General features: G+C 38.3%; 1 protein-coding gene across 3 annotated transcripts in view; it reads left to right on the top strand.

Moving 5' to 3' along the window:
• Snx7 (sorting nexin 7) overlaps positions 1-18456 on the top strand; it is a 110911-nt gene that overhangs the window by 16045 nt on the left and 76410 nt on the right. For all 3 annotated transcript variants that reach the window (XM_004635688.2, XM_023720302.1, XM_004635689.1), the window contains exon 2: positions 11861-12043. In XM_004635688.2, coding sequence (XP_004635745.1) covers positions 11861-12043 — 183 coding nt within the window. The remainder of the gene's footprint in view (positions 1-11860; positions 12044-18456) is intronic.

Below are 18456 nucleotides of genomic sequence, written 5' to 3'. Positions count from 1 at the left end.
TTGCCTGGTGAAAGAAGAAATAGCTCTCATGTCTTTATTTCTGGAACCTGCCATTGTCCAAGTCAAGAAAATGATTGAACCTCTTGGAGCGCGGGACTACTTTACCTCCATAGAAAGTTACCTGGCAGGAGGTATAATTCTTTCACAGTAAGAATAATCGCGCTACCTCCAGTCGTGGTCTATGGCAATATTATTGTATCTTTGGAAATAAAGAAACTCACATTTTTCACTGTTAAGTATAGAGAAGAAATTACTCAACTGTAATAGAATAAGTTGGGCAGCATTAATTATGATTAATAACTGCTAATTGGTAAATGCTCATTAGAAATCTGAGTAAGTTCATAGAGCTGCTTCGCCATCTTTAGCTCTGTGCACCCGCCCTTCTTCTAGACATTCGGGTGCAGCATTCCTCACGGAGTTCTCTCCTCTTTTAAAGATGTGCAAGATTAAGATGTGAAATTTCGATACAGTAAATGTTAAAATGAGCTTTGTTGCTTATTCCTTTATAAAAGCTCATAATCCAGTCATTTGTCTCCTTTTTGGTCCTTGAGCATTTTAAGTTCTTTTCTGCTCTGGGTCTTGTGCTTTGATCGGCTTTCTCAGTGTTCTGCATGGCTGGCCTGTTCTTGTTTTACATCCAGCAAGACTTCCTGAGAACTCTGTCAAAGACATTCTCCTTGCTCCTTGCTCTAACCTCTTCCCCTAGTAATGAGTCTAGCTTCTCTGGAATACGCCCCTTGTTTATCAGCATTTATTCTTATAAATTTCATCAGGAATAATGTTTTTTAATCTATGGATATATTACCTGATCTGTTACCTATAGCCTGTCTCCCCACCCAGCTGGAATTATAAGCTTCATGAGAGCAAGAACTTTGCCAGTTCTGGCTACTTGTGTGTCCCCAGCGCTGTGTGTGACACAAGGCTGGCATTCAGTAAACATTTGTTAAATATGTAAAGTTGTTATGGCAGATACTTGGTGTTCCTGTTGGTGGTGAGGATGGTCCACTGTTAGCTATGAATTCAGATGTAAGTGATTTTGTGGAGAACTATTAGCAGCGCTGTACCACAAAATTATTTAACTGTAAAGTGAAGCTGATGGTAATTGACAGGATTAAGGTTGTTGACAGGACTAAGGAAAATGCTTGCATACATTCCTAAGGCACAGTTGGTGGCATTTGGAAAGCTCTCAATATTCAAAATTGGCCAAATAGCTCAGCAGATTAAAGCACCTGCAAGCAGGCCCTGGGGCTGGAGTTCAATCCCAGGGCCTGCCGGGCCTGCTCCCAGGGCACACTGAGACAGCAACTGAGACTGGGCATGGTGGCACACACCTGTCATCCTAGCTCTTGGGAGGCTGTAAACAGGCAGATCACTATGAGTTCTGATCTAGTAGTGAGACCCTGAACACCCTGTAGTTCCTTCCCTAAAATACAGAAAAAAAAAATTCAAAATTATGGTATATAGGATTAATGTTTTTTTTTTTTTTTTACTTATATAAGCATTCACTTTGAGTTTTAGTAAGATCTTACATATCACAAAAATATACCTGTTTTTATCTTTACCAAGTTCATATTTATTTAAGGGAAGATGTTGTAGTAAATATATACAGCTACTTAAAATTTGGAAAGTATAAAAAAGAATTCCATGAAGCCAGAGGAGACTGCATGGAGGTAAAGTTTAGACAGCCAAGTACTTCTAATTTGAAAAAAAAAATTAGCTTTTCAGGGTATTGCTGAGACTAATAAAATTCTGGCATCTTAAATGCCATAGTATGTGCCTAGCTCCCTCCTTGGGTGAGTCATTACATGTGGCATTTTCTACTCAGTTTGGACGTACTAAGGGATAAAAGTTTTTGGTGCATTTGTTTCAGTCGTGTAGGTGGCTTAGAATAGTTTTAAAATTTGTTGTTGGAGCTTTGTATCTAAGGAGTTCAGCTCTTTCCTGCAGGAATGACTATAGTGACCACGTTTTGGAGTAGAAGACTAAACCTTCCAGGACCTCTTTTGGCCCCACCTATTAAGTGCACAGTCATCTGATTTACTTCATCACAAGCCATTTCTTGTTGCTCTCCTGAGAGCACTGCATGGTCATTTGTCCATAGTGCTTATCTTCAACCTCTTCAAAAGTTCTGGTTAGAGTATTTTTTCCTGGCTTATTTTGCTTCCAGTTGGTCATTATTGACCCCACAGTTGGACCTTTGACTGATGCTGTATTACCTGAGTGTATCTAGTAGGCCAGGCTTGTTTTAGGATAGTTTCAGTTGACCTCTTGCCATCCATGGGCTTAGCGTTCATGACTTAAGTACCCTTGCAGCACAGGAATATGCCTCATTGCTGAGGTGTATGTGTGGACCCCCTCAGTGTGTGAGCACACACTGAACAGGGAAGCCTGACGTACTTTGCAGCTGTGGCATTTTAGTTGTTCTTCGTTGTCCTTGCTAATATGTGCAGCAGTGTTTATTAATGTGAATAAGGACATTGGTTTTGAGGTGTATGTCTTCTAAGTGTAACAAAAGCCCTTAGTAGAAATGCTAAAAATCTGGATGCTGCCCCCTGCTTATGTGCCAGTCATGAAGAGGACTTTATAAGTTCCACGAGGGAATTCTGCAAAGGAATTTAGAGTTTTTCAGGAATGAAAACTGTCCTTATTCTGCTAGAAGGCACTTTTTTAAATTTTCAAAATGGTTTTTATTGTGACATAGTATAATGCATATAAAAGAATGTATAAAATATATTATGCTTTCTATATGTTTTTATGAAACAATAAGATAATAATTAAGAGTGATGTGATAATCTGAAGCATCTGTTGGTTTTAATCTGAAGTCTCTGAAGAAATTGGTATAAAAAAGAAGGAAGGAATATGTAATATCTTTAATGCAAAAGAGTCATAAAAGCATAGGAGAAATATGCTTGACTTCTGTTTTTTTCAGTGAAGTTTTACTGGCACTGGAGCCAATCCACTCATTTTTGTGTTGCCTGGGGGTGCTTTCATACTACAATGGCCAAGTTAAAAAGTTTTAACAGAGACCAAATGGCCCATAAAATCTGAAATATTTACTGACTTCTTTAAAGTACATGTTTTCAGACTTATGGTAATAGCATAGTAAAATTTACCTCCTCAGATTTGGGGCATTACGTAGGAACATACGTTGACATTTGTTTGGTCTTGCTCTAGTATTCTATTCACTTCATGAGAAACTGTAAGAAGTGAATTCAGGGATGATTCTAAGGAATCAGTGTCATACTTTGTTACAAGTTTGCTACATAGGAGTTAGGAGGTCAAATCCTGGTATTTCTGTTTAGTGATAGAGTTCATCCAAGTTATTTAATGTATTTCCTCATCAGAAAACAAGCCATGAAAACGAGAAACTGAACCTCAGAAAAGTAAAATGACTTATCCAAGTTCCCACAGCTTGCATATATTGAAACTTGGATTAAGGTTAGCTTGACATTACTGTAGACTTTCGTTTTACTGTACCAGGCTGTACTGTTTGCTTTGCTACATTAGATTTATAAAGCAAAGAGGCTTATTTTGATTCTTAGTTCTTGAGGTTGGAAAATCTAAAATTGGATGGCCGCGTCTGGTGAGGTCCCGTGGCAGCTTTAATTCCTGGCAAAGAGAAGGAACGTGTGCATGTGCAAAGAGGGGAGGGGTGTGGGGCGCCAATCTGCTCTAGGAGGAGCTCACCCAGTCTTGTGATCGCTGCGCTAACACATTCACCACCGCGCTCCTGACCTGATTATCTTCTAATGTCCTACCACCACTCGATATTACTAACTGACTGTGCAACAAGATTTTTGGCAGGGACAGAGCAGAGTTAAAAACATAGTATAGGCCCCGGGGAGATGGCTCAGTAGGATAAGTGCTTCCCTGGCAAGGGCAAGGGCCTGAGTTCAATCCCCGCTTCTGAAAAAAAAAAAAAAAAAAAAAAAAAAGTTGACATCAAAAACATAGTATAATACTTTTGGTTTTGGTCGGAAGAGAAAATTATCCGAAAAACTTTTCCAGTATACAACTCTGTACTACAGACTGCCTAAGCAAGTAGTATATTTCAGATAGCAGTATTAGAAAATTAAAAAAAAAAAAAAAAGCAAGAAAGGATAAAAAATTTGTGGCATGTGCGTACCAGAGCTTACATGCTACATAGCAATGGCAATTGTGTCAAACGAGATTAGAGTGTTGTATACCCTTTTGTCAAACACCATAGAGCCTGGTTTTCCCTTAATCATATTTTCAACAGTGTTGCACAGAAGGTCTTTTTCATTTATTATTATTATTATAAGCAGGCAGATTGGAAGGATTTGTAAACCAAAACACAGCTGCTAAGTCTAAATTTAGGCCTGTCAGGATGAGTGTCCCTCTTCACAACATGGCTTCTCCAGCTCCTTCCACTTTAAGTTACTTTTCCCCCCCCCAGATGTCCCTTGGTGTGTGTGTTTCTTGTGCATCAGCAATTTTATTTGCATGGCCTTTTCATGAAAGTAGCCTGATTTATCACACTTCTCACATTGATTTTTTTTTTTTTCTCCTCGACTTGTAAAAAGAAAGTAGCCATTTATGCACAGATGGTGGATGTAGTTGAGTATTACCAAAGTAATTCATGTTATATTTATGAGATGTTTCCGAGGAGCATTTTAGTGAGAGACATTAAGGAAGGACGCCTCTTAGGTCAGATCTCACCTTTTAACTTGTTTCTTTTGGTATTGAAAAATCGTTTGTTTTAAATTTCAGCTACATATCATTTTTTTTTAATTTCAGTAGGAATTTTAGAATCATCTAATAACCACGAAAGGAAGGAGGCAGAATCCTCTCTCAGGAATTATAGGAGATGGTGACGGTGATGGTGACAGTGGCGGTGGTGATGGCGATGACAATGGCGCTGATGATGAAAATGATGATGATGATAGTGATGGTTATTTTCATTAATGACCTGTAAAAACATTAGTGAATAGAGCAAGGAGAAATATTTCAATGCTTTTATCTTTCTTCTACATTTATCTCCACCCTCAAATTTTTATTATGTACAACTGTAGGTGAAGAAATATGATACTAATTGCCTAGGCCTGCTGTAATAAAGTGTCATAGTCTGAGTATTTTTGAAACACAAATTTGTTTTTTTATTTTTATTTTTATTATTTTGGCAGGACTGGGGGTTGACCTCAGGCCCTTGTGCTTGCTAGGCAAGCACTTATTGTACTGAGCCATCTCCCTGACCCCTATCACAAATTTATTGACTCATGGTCCTAGATGCTGTAAAGTCCAGCATCAATGTGTTTAGCAGGGTTGCCTTCTTCTTTGGACTTTGAAGGAAGGATCTGTTTCTAGCCTTTCAACCTGGATTGTAGGTAGCTGAAATCTGAATGTGTGTAATAGACAAGAAAACCCAAGATGTTGCAAGAACTGGCTGTCTTTTAATCTTTCTCCAAAACACATCTATTGTGAAGGAAATCATGTAAGTAGAAGAACCAGAATGGTATTAGTGCGATACTGGAATTTATCACAAATCAAATATAAATTTTCCTGTTGTTACTTTTGATTTAGAATAAGCATTTGTTATTGGATTGTCTGTCTTCACACCATCTTTTTCCAGTGCATGTTTCTGGTCTGAATTTCCCATCTTTACAAAGCTATCAATTATATTAAGTTTGATACCGCTCTAATGACCCCATTGAAGTTAATCATTTCCATAAAGACCTTCTTTCCAAAGCAGGTTACATTCTGAGCTAACTGGAATAAGAACTTCAACATATAGATTTTGCAGGCACACAATCCAAAAGCAAATGCTTATTCTAAATCAAAAGTAACAACAGGAAAATTTACACTTGATTTGTGGTAAATTCCAGTATCGCACTGATACCGTTCTGGTTTCTTCTACTTTCAGGATTTCCTTCACCATAGATGTGTTTTGGAGAAAGATTAAAATACAGCCAGTTCCTGCAACATCTTGGGCTTTCTTGTCTATTACGCACATTCAGATCTCAGCCTGAAGCCATCACAGGGTTTTCGTGGTTTTATGTGTATGTATGTTTTCACTATATTAGATACAGGAATGGCATTAAGTGTGATTTAAGATGCATGCATTTGTCATACAGATAATTCCCCTCTGCTCTAATCTCTTGAAGAAAAAGGGAAAAGATGTGCTTTTATTGTTTAAAGGACTATAAGCTACTGGGCTATAAGTTATGTGTCTTAATAGACAGAGAGAAAGAGAGACAGAGAGAAACAGGGCAGAGGGAGCAAGGAATAGGAAAGAGAGATTAATACAGGTGAGATCTTTGGAAAGAAAAAACAATTAATGATCTGTTTTATTTGAAAAGCATCAACCACAAAAGGGTCAATGGAGTTCTTTTGGTTAATTGCTTCTTTGGATCATCTCATTTTCATCAGTTACTCATGTTCAAATGTAAATCTTTTAAGTATTATCAGTATATTCTTATTTCCTTTTTTGGGAATGAATATAAAACATTTTGAGTTGTCAGTTTTATTGAGGTTTTCAGAATGTTTCTGAGTGATTCATAGTCGTTTAAACCTTTCTACTGAAATCTTAGCTGTTGCTAAATTTCAGCCTGTAATTTTCTTCCTTTGCTAGATATTGAAGCATATTTTTATGACACCACACTACACTCATTGGAATTGTGAGGCTTTCTAAATTCATGCAGCTCTTTCCCACTCCACAAAAGGGTGCATTTTAAGCTGAAGAAATAGAATGTAAAATTATGTAGTAGGTGAAAGAAGTGGGTTGTGGTGAGTTGGGAGGGTGGGTAGAAAGAATGTCACGGCATTTGGTTCCATGCAATGTCAGTGAAATCTAAAGTCCATCAGAATAAAATGTATCAGCTTGAAAAAACTTTATGCAAACGGGCTTTGGAGAGAGATTTTCATACTTGCTGATTGTACATTTATTTGCAAGTTGTAAATTTTCTTGATGCTTAGGGTTTCATTATGTTAACATCCCATACTTTATTTGAACAATCACATCTTTGTGGGATTCTGATATAGTTTTGAATTTTTTTAATTTCACTGTGCAATCTTGATGAGGTAAAATAGAAAGAGAAATGCGATCCAAGTCTTGTGTCCAAACAGCCCTCTTACTGTCTCTGAACACATCATGTACACTGTTGACGCCCACAAGTTTAACATTTGTTTCTGATTACAAAATAGTATGAGTTTATTTGATAGTATTTGGAAAATACCAAAAAGCCATGGAGAAAAGTATTAGATTCAATAGCAACATGGACATCTGTAAAAGCTTCCGTCAATTATTATCTTTCACTGTGTAGCTTCTAAGCTCTCTTACTCCTCCTCCCATTTCCTTCACTCTCTTCTACTCTGCCCCAATGATACATATTAATATATGTTACAGTGTGGTGTTTCCTGGTTAGTAACCTGTGGCTTCTCTGAAATAAACTTCTGTGAAACTTCTTCAAATTACAAAATAATCTTTTAAAACATGACTTCTGATCACTTTCTGATACTTAATCATGGATAAAATTGATTGCTTCATCTCATAGAAGTGTAAAATGATTTTACTACATTTTTCTTGCAAGACATTTGTTACCTCTGTTGTTTCGTGTGTCTGACCCAGCTGAAATTTGTCCTCTGCTCCTTGTCCAAAGCGTGCCTGGATGTTTACCTTCTGTGAAACCTTTTGTTCAGATCCAATGGCCTGTCCTCCTTGATTGAATGGGTCACAGTTGTTCTTGTCTCTTCAGTTATTTTGTGCCCCAAGAATCTCTCTTCTGCTTTTGCATGTAAGGGTTTCCTATAGGCTATGTTGGAGGTTGCATACCGAAGCACTCTGTGCAAAGAGCTTTTAGAGACATGCTCTGGATGTCATTGATTCTTCAGAAGCATTTGTATTGATTGGGTTTGAGGGAAAAATCAAGTTAATCTTACAATTTTATCTTTTCCCCCTACAAATAGTTTCACAAAAAGTCCCCTTTGTACGTTGTACTCCAGTAACACATTTGGAGATTTTGAAGAGCCTCAGGCCCAACTCCTAAAGTAGTCTGAATTAAGGATTCCACCTTCCGGCTCAGACCACAACAGAGGAATAGACGCTGGTCTGGGTTCCCTTTTCTCACTCTGGACTGGCCATTTGAGCAGGAAAAGGAAGATGGGCTTTGTTTACTGGCCCAGGTGAAACTTTTGATTCCAGCATCTGTATCTGTATTCTTACTTTTGGGAAGAATGTATCAAAAGAGAAAGTATAGAATTTGAGAACTGGTCATTACTAGTACTGCCTGAATTGTATCGAGGTAGCTTTATCTTTACATGTGAAGGAGAGGCACTTTGACTTTAAAATTGACTGCACACTATTTTATTTTTATTTTAAAAATGTTTATTTGAAAAAGAAATGTAGTATGTCCTTCCCCATTTCTTTCCTTTCCTTTATTTAAATAGAACAGCACAGAAAACCCAAATGAGAAGGTGATCAGAGTGGCTGAGGGAGCTGCTTGTGGACTGGGCAAGGAGGACCAGCCAGCGCGAGCTGGAACACCAGGCTGCCTTGGTCTCTACAGTTAGAGCCGCAGAGGGGCAGCCAGCTCATGGGGTGATTGGTACAAAGGGGGTGCACAAAGAAGTAAATGTATTATTTAGGAGATCAGGAGCCAAGATTCTTACTCTTGGAGAAAAAAGTTACAAATAGGGAAAGGCTAGACTACACCCTGTACATTGCATTACAATTGAGCATATTTGCAAACTTTAAATATTTCATACCTTTTTCTGTCTATTTATAGAGCGGGTCTAAATGAAATGTGTGTATGTGGCATATGTGTGAGTCTCTGTGTGTGAGGCATGTATTTCCTAGCACTCATATTTTGTTTTGTAAATACTAGTGACCTTTGAAAGGAGCCAGAGCTCGGCCAGGGAGATAGCTTAGTAGAATAAAGCACTTGCCTGGAAAGTGCAAGGTCCTTAGTTCAATCCCTGGTACCACCAAAAAAAAAAAAAAAGAAAGAAAGAAAGAAAGGAACCAGAGCTCCTTGGGTCTCAAATTTTCCTGCAGGCGTTCAGGGGACCAAAGGAAGAGCAGGAAGAGGGTTGGATGCAGAACTTTTGCTTGTTGTCTGTGCGCTCACTGGTCTCTCCCCTTAGCCTGATACCCTTAAGTTTAGTGACCTTGCGTAAAGCACACTTCCAATCTTCTGCAGAGTTGGGGTAGGAAGGGCACGTGCTTTCATCGAGTTGGGGAGTGAATCTAATTAGGTTTTAAACTAATTCCCTAGTTTTGGTTCACCCACCACCTCTTTACCCACAGATGATTGATGCATCATTCCTTGGCCTTTCAGGGGTTGTATGTCATTAATATATTTGCATCTTTCTAGTTAGCCATCTTTCTGGGTTACTTTTCATCTCTCTTTGAACTGTTTCAGTTAGTACTTAATGATTAGATTTCTGATTTCTGAAAAGTAACTGATATATCTCACTTATTACAGTTCCTTCTCTATTCTTTTTTTTTTTTTCTTTTTCTTTCTCTATTCTTTCTTACAGTCTGTGGTACTATACAGAATACCCAAGGATCAGAAGAAGGAATTTATTAGTCACAGTTCCTGAGGCTGAGGCTCCCAGAGCAAGGTGCTGACAGGATTTGAATCTACTGAGGGGCACTCTTTGAGTCCAGGATGATAGCGTTGTTGCTGTGTCCTCACATGGCACAGGCAGATGGACAGAAAGCTAGCAGCCAGCTAGTTCTCTGCGGCCCTGCTACAGGGTCAGCAGAGCCATCTCCAGGGCCTTTACCCTGATGGCTTAACCATCTCCTAAGAGCCCCACCTCTTAATACCACTGCATTCAGGATTAAGCTTCAGCATGAATTTTGGTGGGAATGCATACTTTCAAGCCATAGGGATCTTTGAGATTTTCAGTGTTTTGTTCATTTCTTTCTCATTATTTTTTGGGGTGGGATTTTGTTAGGAAGCCAATGTAAAAACAGTGTAACATAGTGTATTTTTAATATGTTTTCTAAGAGTTGTAATGACATACAGCTTATATGCCACACTGATCACTTATTATATATATGTGAGATATATATATATATATATATTCCATTGTGGATACTTCATTGGAATATAGTCATTTGGTGGTCACTGGGCTATTTCTACCTTATTAGGAATAGTGTTACCGTGAACATCGATGCATTAGCTCCTGTGTAGATGTATGTTTTCATTTCTTTTGCAAATATTGCTTAGTATGGAATTGCATACCAATTCCATTGGTAACTCTGTTTAACATTTTTTGTTTGATTATGAAGACATGAATTCACTCTGTAGCCCAAACTAGCCTCACAGTGATTCTTCTGGCTTAGCTGCCCACGGGCTAGGAATACAGGCATGTGCCAGCACACGTGGCTTCACTTTGAGCACTGACTGAGCTATTTGGTAAAAAATAGCCAGGCTATTTTACATTCCTACCAGCAATGGATGAGACCTCCGGCTGTTGCACTTTTTCTCAAACACTTTCTGTTGAACCAGTTTTCGGTTGCTGAGACAGAATACTTGATATTCACAATTTAAGGGAGAACTTTGCTTTGGCTGATGACGTCAGTCCATGTGTGCTGACCTCGAGGCAGAAGTATCACAGCAGAGGGCACTGTGGGAGGAAGCTGCTCAATCCATGGCATCTGGGAGGCAGCAAAGGAAAAGTCCTTGAGAAGAAGGCTTCAGGGACCCAGATACACCCAGAAATGTGTTTTCCCCATCACCACGGTGTCTCTCAAGTCAACCAACTTGAAGGTCAAGATTAATGTTCACATTTAATATCTTTTTTTTTATTCTAGTGATCTTGGTGGGTGGGCAGTATTATGACATCATCGTTTTGATTTATAATTCATTGAGGAATAATGATGCTAAGCAACTTGTCCTATAATCTTCTACTTGTTTTGATGCATATTATTTATGCAGAACAGTGTTTCATCTTGGCACATTTTGCGTGCATATGACACACTTGATCGTATTTCCAACCCCCCATTATTTACTTTCCTACTCTCTCTAACAGTTTCCTTTTTACTTTCACATTCACTCCTTTTCTGTCTTCAGTTCCACAGATTACTGAAAATGTAACAATGCCTTTCTGTGACCACTTAACATGATGATCTGTAATATCATTCCTTTTCTTGACAATGGCATGGTTTCATTCTTTATGTGTGAATGACACTCCATTGTGCATACGTGACACATTTTCTTTGTCCATTCATCAGTTAATAGATAATTAGGGGCTCTCCAAATAGCTCAGCAGATTAAAGTGCCTGCAACCAGGCACAGGGGGTGGGGGTTCAAGCCCTGGGCCTACTGTGCTGGCCCCACCCCTGGCGTGTGCTGAAACTGCGATAGAGACTGGGTGTGGTGGCGTATGCCTGTAATTCCAGCTCTTGGGAGGCTGTAAACAGGCGGATCACTCCATCTAGTAGTGAGACCCTGAACACCTTATAGACCCTTCCCTAAAATACAAAAAAAAAAAAAAAAAAAAAAAAAAAAAGATAATTAGATTATCTTCATAGCTTAGCTATTATAAAATTTGGTATAATAAACATGCATGTATAGGTAATCTGACTTTAATTCTTCTGGTTATATACTAAGGAAAATTATAGTTGGATCAATTATTAGCTCTATTGTTTTTTTTTTTTTTTTTGAGTAACCTTCATACTGATTTTCATAGTGGCTATACTCGTAAACATTTCCACCATCAGTGTATAATTGCACACTCAATTATTTCTTTCATTTTCACCTGCCACGCTTAGCTGGAAGTCCAGTTGTCCTTTTTATTCTTGAAATATTTCATGAATATCGATACCATTTTGGGGATTGAATTTTTAATTAGTTTTCATTTGATGTGAACATTTGAATGTTTTATTCTGTAGGATGCCTCATTGATGGACATTAACTCCTTCAGCCCTATGATGCCAACGTCCCCTTTGTCAATGATAAACCAAATCAAGTTTGAAGATGAACCAGACCTAAAGGATCTCTTCATTACCGTTGATGAACCCGAAAGCCATGTTACTACAATTGAAACTTTCATTACTTACAGAATCATTACAAAGGTAAATAGTGAATGAGCATTTTCTTGAATGTTGCTGCTCTCCTTGGACCTTTAGGAGGGCTTCTTGGTCATCAGAACTCTTAATTTTACAGGCTTTTAGCTGAATTGACTTTTATCTTTTCAACTATTTTGGGTAAGACATTGCATCATATCTGCCCTTTGCTTATTCTTTATGAATCACATGACACTGAACTGACTTGAAAGTAGTTGTTCATTGTATTTGTTAGTGTAAGAACCTTTAGGTTTTTACACCAATTATAAAGAAATGCCTTTTGAAAAGTCTTAGGTTGTTAGAAAGTAAATGATTAAAAACCATGGCAAAATATTTTATATTTTTATTTCTCATGACAGTTATAGATACAATACTCCTTGTTTTCCAAATAAGAGTAAGCAGCCATTTAGTTTTATATAGGAAGTACTATTACCTGTCTGGATAATTCACAGGCAGAAGAAGATCTAGAACCAAAGTCTCTTTAATCCTCTTCAAAAATACTTTACCTTAGATAAAATAAATCAACCAAAGAGCATAATTTATGTTTGACTAGGCCCTCTGCTTAATGGTAGTCTATAAAATATTCTGTTCTTGAGTTAAAAAAACGTGTTACACTCTTCCTTAAGCCCATGTTGTTTTTAAATATAAAAGGATATGCATCTCCTTTGAAGTTACTCGGGTGATAGTAGGGTAGATTTATTTATTTACATACTAAATATTGAACCCGTGAGCTCAGGCTCACTAGGCAAGTATTTCTGACACTAAGCTACCTCCCTCCCCCCACCTCTCTCTAGCTGTAAAGTTTCTTAGCTGTGGGTCTGTGCATCTTCCGCTGCAGCCCCCATACCAGTGCAGTTATGTTTCTTAAAAATATGTCCATCTGATCTCCTCGCTTAGTTTGTTAAATTTTTTTTTTTTTTTGGCCCTTCATTTCCTACAGTGCGAAAATGTAAACCCCTTCTATGATATATAAAGTAAAAAGCTTTTAGCGTTTGTCTCTGACTCCCCATGCTCGGAATCCCGGCTCTGTCAGAGCTGCTTCTGCTCTCAGACTATTCTAGGGTACTCTTTGCTCTCAAGCCTTCGTGCTTTCCCTTCTGTCTGATGAGTCTAACAGAGAGAACTGCTCTCTGCTTCTCCAGACACAACTCAAAGTGTCAACTGGCTGTAATCGCCTCACCGCTGAAGTAGTCCTCTGTCCTCTGTTCTTTCATACTGTTTTAACTGAATATTAGGCATTTAAAACATTGGACTCAGCATAAGAAAGAAATTAAAGACATATATTTAATCCTTCCAACCCTCAGGGTTTTTTTTAAATCTGTAAAACCGAGATGGTAGTACACCCTAGATCTGCAGTGTGGTTGTCATAATTGACTTAGGGTAAGTAATCAATGTAAAACATTTAGCAGAGTGCATAACTCATGCTAACTATTCAGCAGTTGTCATCTACCTGTGTTTGTGTAGATAACTGTATCTTTATTTGTTCCCAGTGAGTCCTCAGCTTTTCATGGAAGGTGACTCAATCTGAAGTTATTATTCAGGCTGGGAGATAGCTCAGCGATCTAAGTGCCTGCCTGGCAAGTGGAAGGACCCAGGTTCGATCCCTAGTACCTCAAGCCGTGCTGCTGTGCTGGTCACTGAAACTGGGTTTGGTGGTGCACTCCTGTAATCCCAGCACTGGAGAGGCTGACACAGGAGGATCACGAAGAGTCCAAGCTGTGTAGTGAGACCCTATACCAAATAAATACAATAATAAAAAATATATATAAAAATAATTATTCCAAATACATGTCTCTAGATATAGTAAGTAAACAATTTAATCTTTGGTAAATGAATTATTGGAAGAATTTTAGTATCTTAGCTATAGCAAGAGGTGGTACAAAAAGGACAATTTAGAGTTGAATCTTGATTTTTCCCTTTACTTGCTATGTGTGTGTGTGGGCATCTTAATTAACTTATTAGTTTCCTCATTTGTAAATAGAATAACAGTACTAAACTCATAAGGTTGTGATGAAAATTGACTACGTTCACTGGGTACTGCGAAGAGTAGGGGCAGATCTCTTCTGTTCCTGCTGCTATACTAATAAACTTTCACTGTCGTTGTCCTGGCAAGCAGAAAACGTGTGAAGCTGAATTGTTTTCTGATCATTTTTAAATCTATATTAGCAACCCAGTAGATTTTATTCTGATTAATAAGACATGATTTACCTATATTTACATCATACTTTGAAAGGACTACTAGATAACAGTAATAATATTGGACTATATAAACCACCTAATATTGCCTGTGATTACTTCACATTAGATAATAGTCTAACCATTTTCTACATATTAAATCATTGAAGCTCATAATTATTCTAGAATTTAGATATTATAACATATCCTTAATTTATTAATGAAAGCAACACAACTTAGCAATAACCAAAGATTATTCAGTATCATTTGTTGAGCTAGATTGAAACCTAGTTTACTCTCTTTTTTTTTTTTTTTTTTGAGGCAGGGTCTCCCTACACAGCTCAGGCTGACCCTAAGCTCACTTTGTAACCCAGGCTGGTCTTGAACTCACAGTGATCCTCCTGCCTCAGCCTCCTAAGTGCTGGGATTACAGGTGTACACCACCACCCCCAATGGTAGAATTTATTATGTACTCCATTTTCTATCATATTTATCTATATATGAATATGGAAGACTATTTTTAATTTTAACTGTTATGCACTGAATTCCTTTGTTTTACTCCCTGCTACTTTTACTAACATTATACAGATTGCATTGTACAGAATGTATCCATGTAAGTGAAAATATAAATTACAGGTACAAATATAATCTTTTTGTTATTCACTTTTCTTTTTTTATAATTTAATGCTGTATTCCACTTTTCCCTCATTTGTTGAAAGGATATTATATTTATTATGTCTGCTTATATCAAAATTCTACAATACATTTTTGTAGTTACATAGTTACATAAGATTGTTATGTTTTTATTAGTATATGTTTGCAAGATATATAATTACATTTATGTAGTGTCATGGTTTGGGGTTTTTGCAAGGGAAACAATAAAATACAGGAGACTTTTTTTTTTTTTTGTCAGAACTGGGGATTGAACTCAGGCCGTTGCACTTGCCAGGCAAGTGCTTATTCTACTGAGCCATCTCCCTGGCCCCTAGGGCACATTTTATAGTACTACTTTGTAAGGAATCACCCAAGAATCACATACAAGTACAGGAAATCTATCTACACACTAAATACTAAAGAATCCAGCTGAGTGTCTGGATCCCACTTCATAGATCTGTACCAGAAAGGCCCGAAGGTTAGTGGTGGAAGCTAGGAAGTCTATGCTAGTGGTACAAAGGATCTGTGCTAGCAGGCTGAGGGGTGTGAACTGGAGCCAGGAAGCAACACTCAAGGTAAGCACTAGAGCTCCCCAAAAGGTACCACAACCGTCCTCAGCAAGAGTGAGGTCCCGCATTCCTCCAGTGATGAGCAAAGCTGAGTTCCCATCAGGAAAGACAGTGTGTTAAGCTTCTCCATGAGGCTGAACACTGCAGCATCTTCCCCTCTGAAGCTAGGAAGCAATGCTCAAGATGAGGACCGGAGCTCCTCCACCATTCACTGGGAAAGCCAGCATGAAAAGGTCCTCTATTAGTACAGCCCAAGAGAACTAGCAGCTTCCAGCAGCTCCAAGAGCTTCTCCAAACACCCTCCCTAACATCGTTTTTGGCAGCTTCTCTTGTTTTGCCTTTTATGCTACTGGCGACAATCCTCAGGTGGGCCTCCCGCACCCAGCACCACACTCATTTAATTTTGCTGGGTGTAATAAATTGACCACCAGTTCGAAATTCACTACGTTAGGGCTGGAAAGATAGCTCAGTGGACTAAATGCCTGCTTAGGCAAGTGGCAGGAACTGGGTTTCGAAGCCCAGCACCACATGCTGCACCAGCCAGACCCCTGGGAACCTGAGCCAGAAACCAAGACCAGGCATGGTGGCATATGCCTGTAATTCCAGAGCTGGGGAGGCTGAAAACAGGAGGATCACTGCAAGTCCCAGCTGCATAGTAAGATCCTGTACCAAATACATTTTTTAAAAAATCCACTACATGTAGGGAAATTGTTGCATACACATAGTGCATTTTGATCAATTTTACTCTTTCTCCCTCCATCCTCCTCTCTCTCTGTCTCCCTCTAGTCATTTATCTTCATTTATTCATTTAATAATTTATTCTGTAAAGTATCAGTGCATGCCTATTGGTTCCGAGCACTGGCTTGTGTATTAAGATGACACTGTTCATGAGGACAAACCCAAGAGAGAACCCTTCTTCCTTCATGGATCTATCAGTCAATGTGTTGGGTGGGATGACAGTGTTAAAAGTTATGCAGTTATTTAGTTATAGCTGTAAGAGTTATGAAAGAAAAACACAAGATAGTGTGAGTAGCTCATCTGTGGATATTTAGAATTGCCTTACTTGAGAAAATTTAGTTTTATAAATATTTATATTCATGAGCACTGAAGCTTATAAAGAAGAATGCAAATATACATACTCCCCCCCCACACACACACACCAACAGTCTCCTGCTTACGAATTCTTAAGAATGATTGGATCGTAAATAGTGCTCACCACTGTTGAGCACCCGGACACCCAATTTCATGGCATGTGTTCTCCTTATGGAAAATTACATCTTATTCTCCCAGTTAGATATCTAAAGTGACTGACTGCTTTAAAGAAGGAGTACCCATTTTCTATTTTGAGGATCTAGAGAATCTTTTTCCATACTAGTGCAGAAGTTAAGAACTAAGGGATTTAACACTGGGCTTCTCTCCCACATCCGCATCAGGCAAACCTATAAATGCCTAGCTAGGGTTGAGTTCAGTCATATTCTTGATGGATGATTAGGATTCATTTTTCCTCCAAAACAGTTTTCTAAGTCTTTAGAATTATAGAATAATTGTTTTCAGTTGGCTAGAGGTCAGTGTTTATTGAATGGTGGTTCATAGGTTCCATGGGGTGTATTGAAATCACATTTCAAGTGTCTGTGGTTTTAGTCATAGGTAAACAGCTAACCATCCATCATTTACTATGTTGCTTCCATGTAAAACTGTATTCCAGATTAGAAGCATTATTTCTTCTTTTATTAAAATGTATTTAGTACAGGGTTGACTGGGTCTCAGTACACAGATTGGATTTGTAAGGATCCTTCCTGTTTTTCAACCTATCACGTGCTGGGATTATGTGTGCATGCCACCACGCCCAGTCTCAGTCACCATCTCAGTGTGCCCCAGGGGCCAGGCCAGACCAGCAGGCCAGGGATTGAACCCCCAACCCCTGTGTCTGCCTAAGCAGGTGCTTTAATCCACTGAACTATGTGGCCAGCCCTAGGAGCATCATTGTACTTCACATGAATTTTGTAGGACACATACTCTTTCTAAGTTGAGAAGATAGCCTCAGACTCAGTTACTTCTGTAATTTGGAAGCTGTTATCTGTCATCTAATGATCAAATTTGGCTACTTTGAGAGAGATAATGATTCTCTGCTATACAGAAATTACTCCTGATCAAAACCCAGTTGATTTTGTCTATTTTTCTTTTTCCATCTTTTTTCTTTTTTTGACTGGCTCAGCCCGCCCTGGGGCAGGGCTGATGCAGCGTGTAGTGCTGGGGAACCCTGCTCCCTGTGCACTGCCTAAGCTTACCTAAGCAGGCGCTTTTAGACTGCTGAGCTATCTTGCCGGCGCCATGGGCTATTTTTCTTGTCACAGGCCCTTTATTGACTAAAGCCTCACAGAGACAGTGTATTTTTCTTGGTACTCACACTTCCCCTCTGTTTTCTTCTTTTGCAGTATGTTAGAGAATTCTTGTAAGTCAGTGAAAGAATGATGAGAACAGAATCAACCAATTAATTGACTTGATTTTATATATTCTCTCTGAAATTTATACCAGAATGTCTTATGTTTTCTAAAGAGTTGGAAATACTTGAGGATATATACTGCTCAATCTTACTTTAATTGCCCATTTTTGAAAGCATTTATCGTCAGTTATGCCAATTTATTTTCTTGGAAATTGGTATTGAACCTGTACATATGTGCCTGGCACCGAGAGGTGCTCTGTAAGTATTTCTTAATGAGTGACACTTACTATGTTTTGTATGCATATGTATGTATACATACATGTGTGTATTTGCATATATATGCACACATACCCGTTAGTATGTATATATTGTTAAACTGTGTTTCCACTGGATTCAGTTTTCCTATTTTTACCGTTTCCATTTCTTATACTCTTTTGTAAATAGTTTTTTTTGTAGTTTTTCACAAACATTTAGTTGCTTAAACTTCTGCATCTCATTTACCTCCACTTTTTCATACTACAAAAGGAATATTTTACTAAGCTATATTGTATATTTGAAGCACTCATTTTAAGGAAAAGGCT

The sequence above is a fragment of the Octodon degus genome, unplaced genomic scaffold, assembly GCF_000260255.1.
Source record: "Octodon degus isolate 3935 unplaced genomic scaffold, OctDeg1.0 scaffold00074, whole genome shotgun sequence".
NCBI lineage: Eukaryota > Metazoa > Chordata > Mammalia > Rodentia > Octodontidae > Octodon > Octodon degus.
The sequence above is the reverse complement of the archived record's forward strand: the minus strand, read 5'-3'. Positions and strand labels throughout refer to the sequence as shown.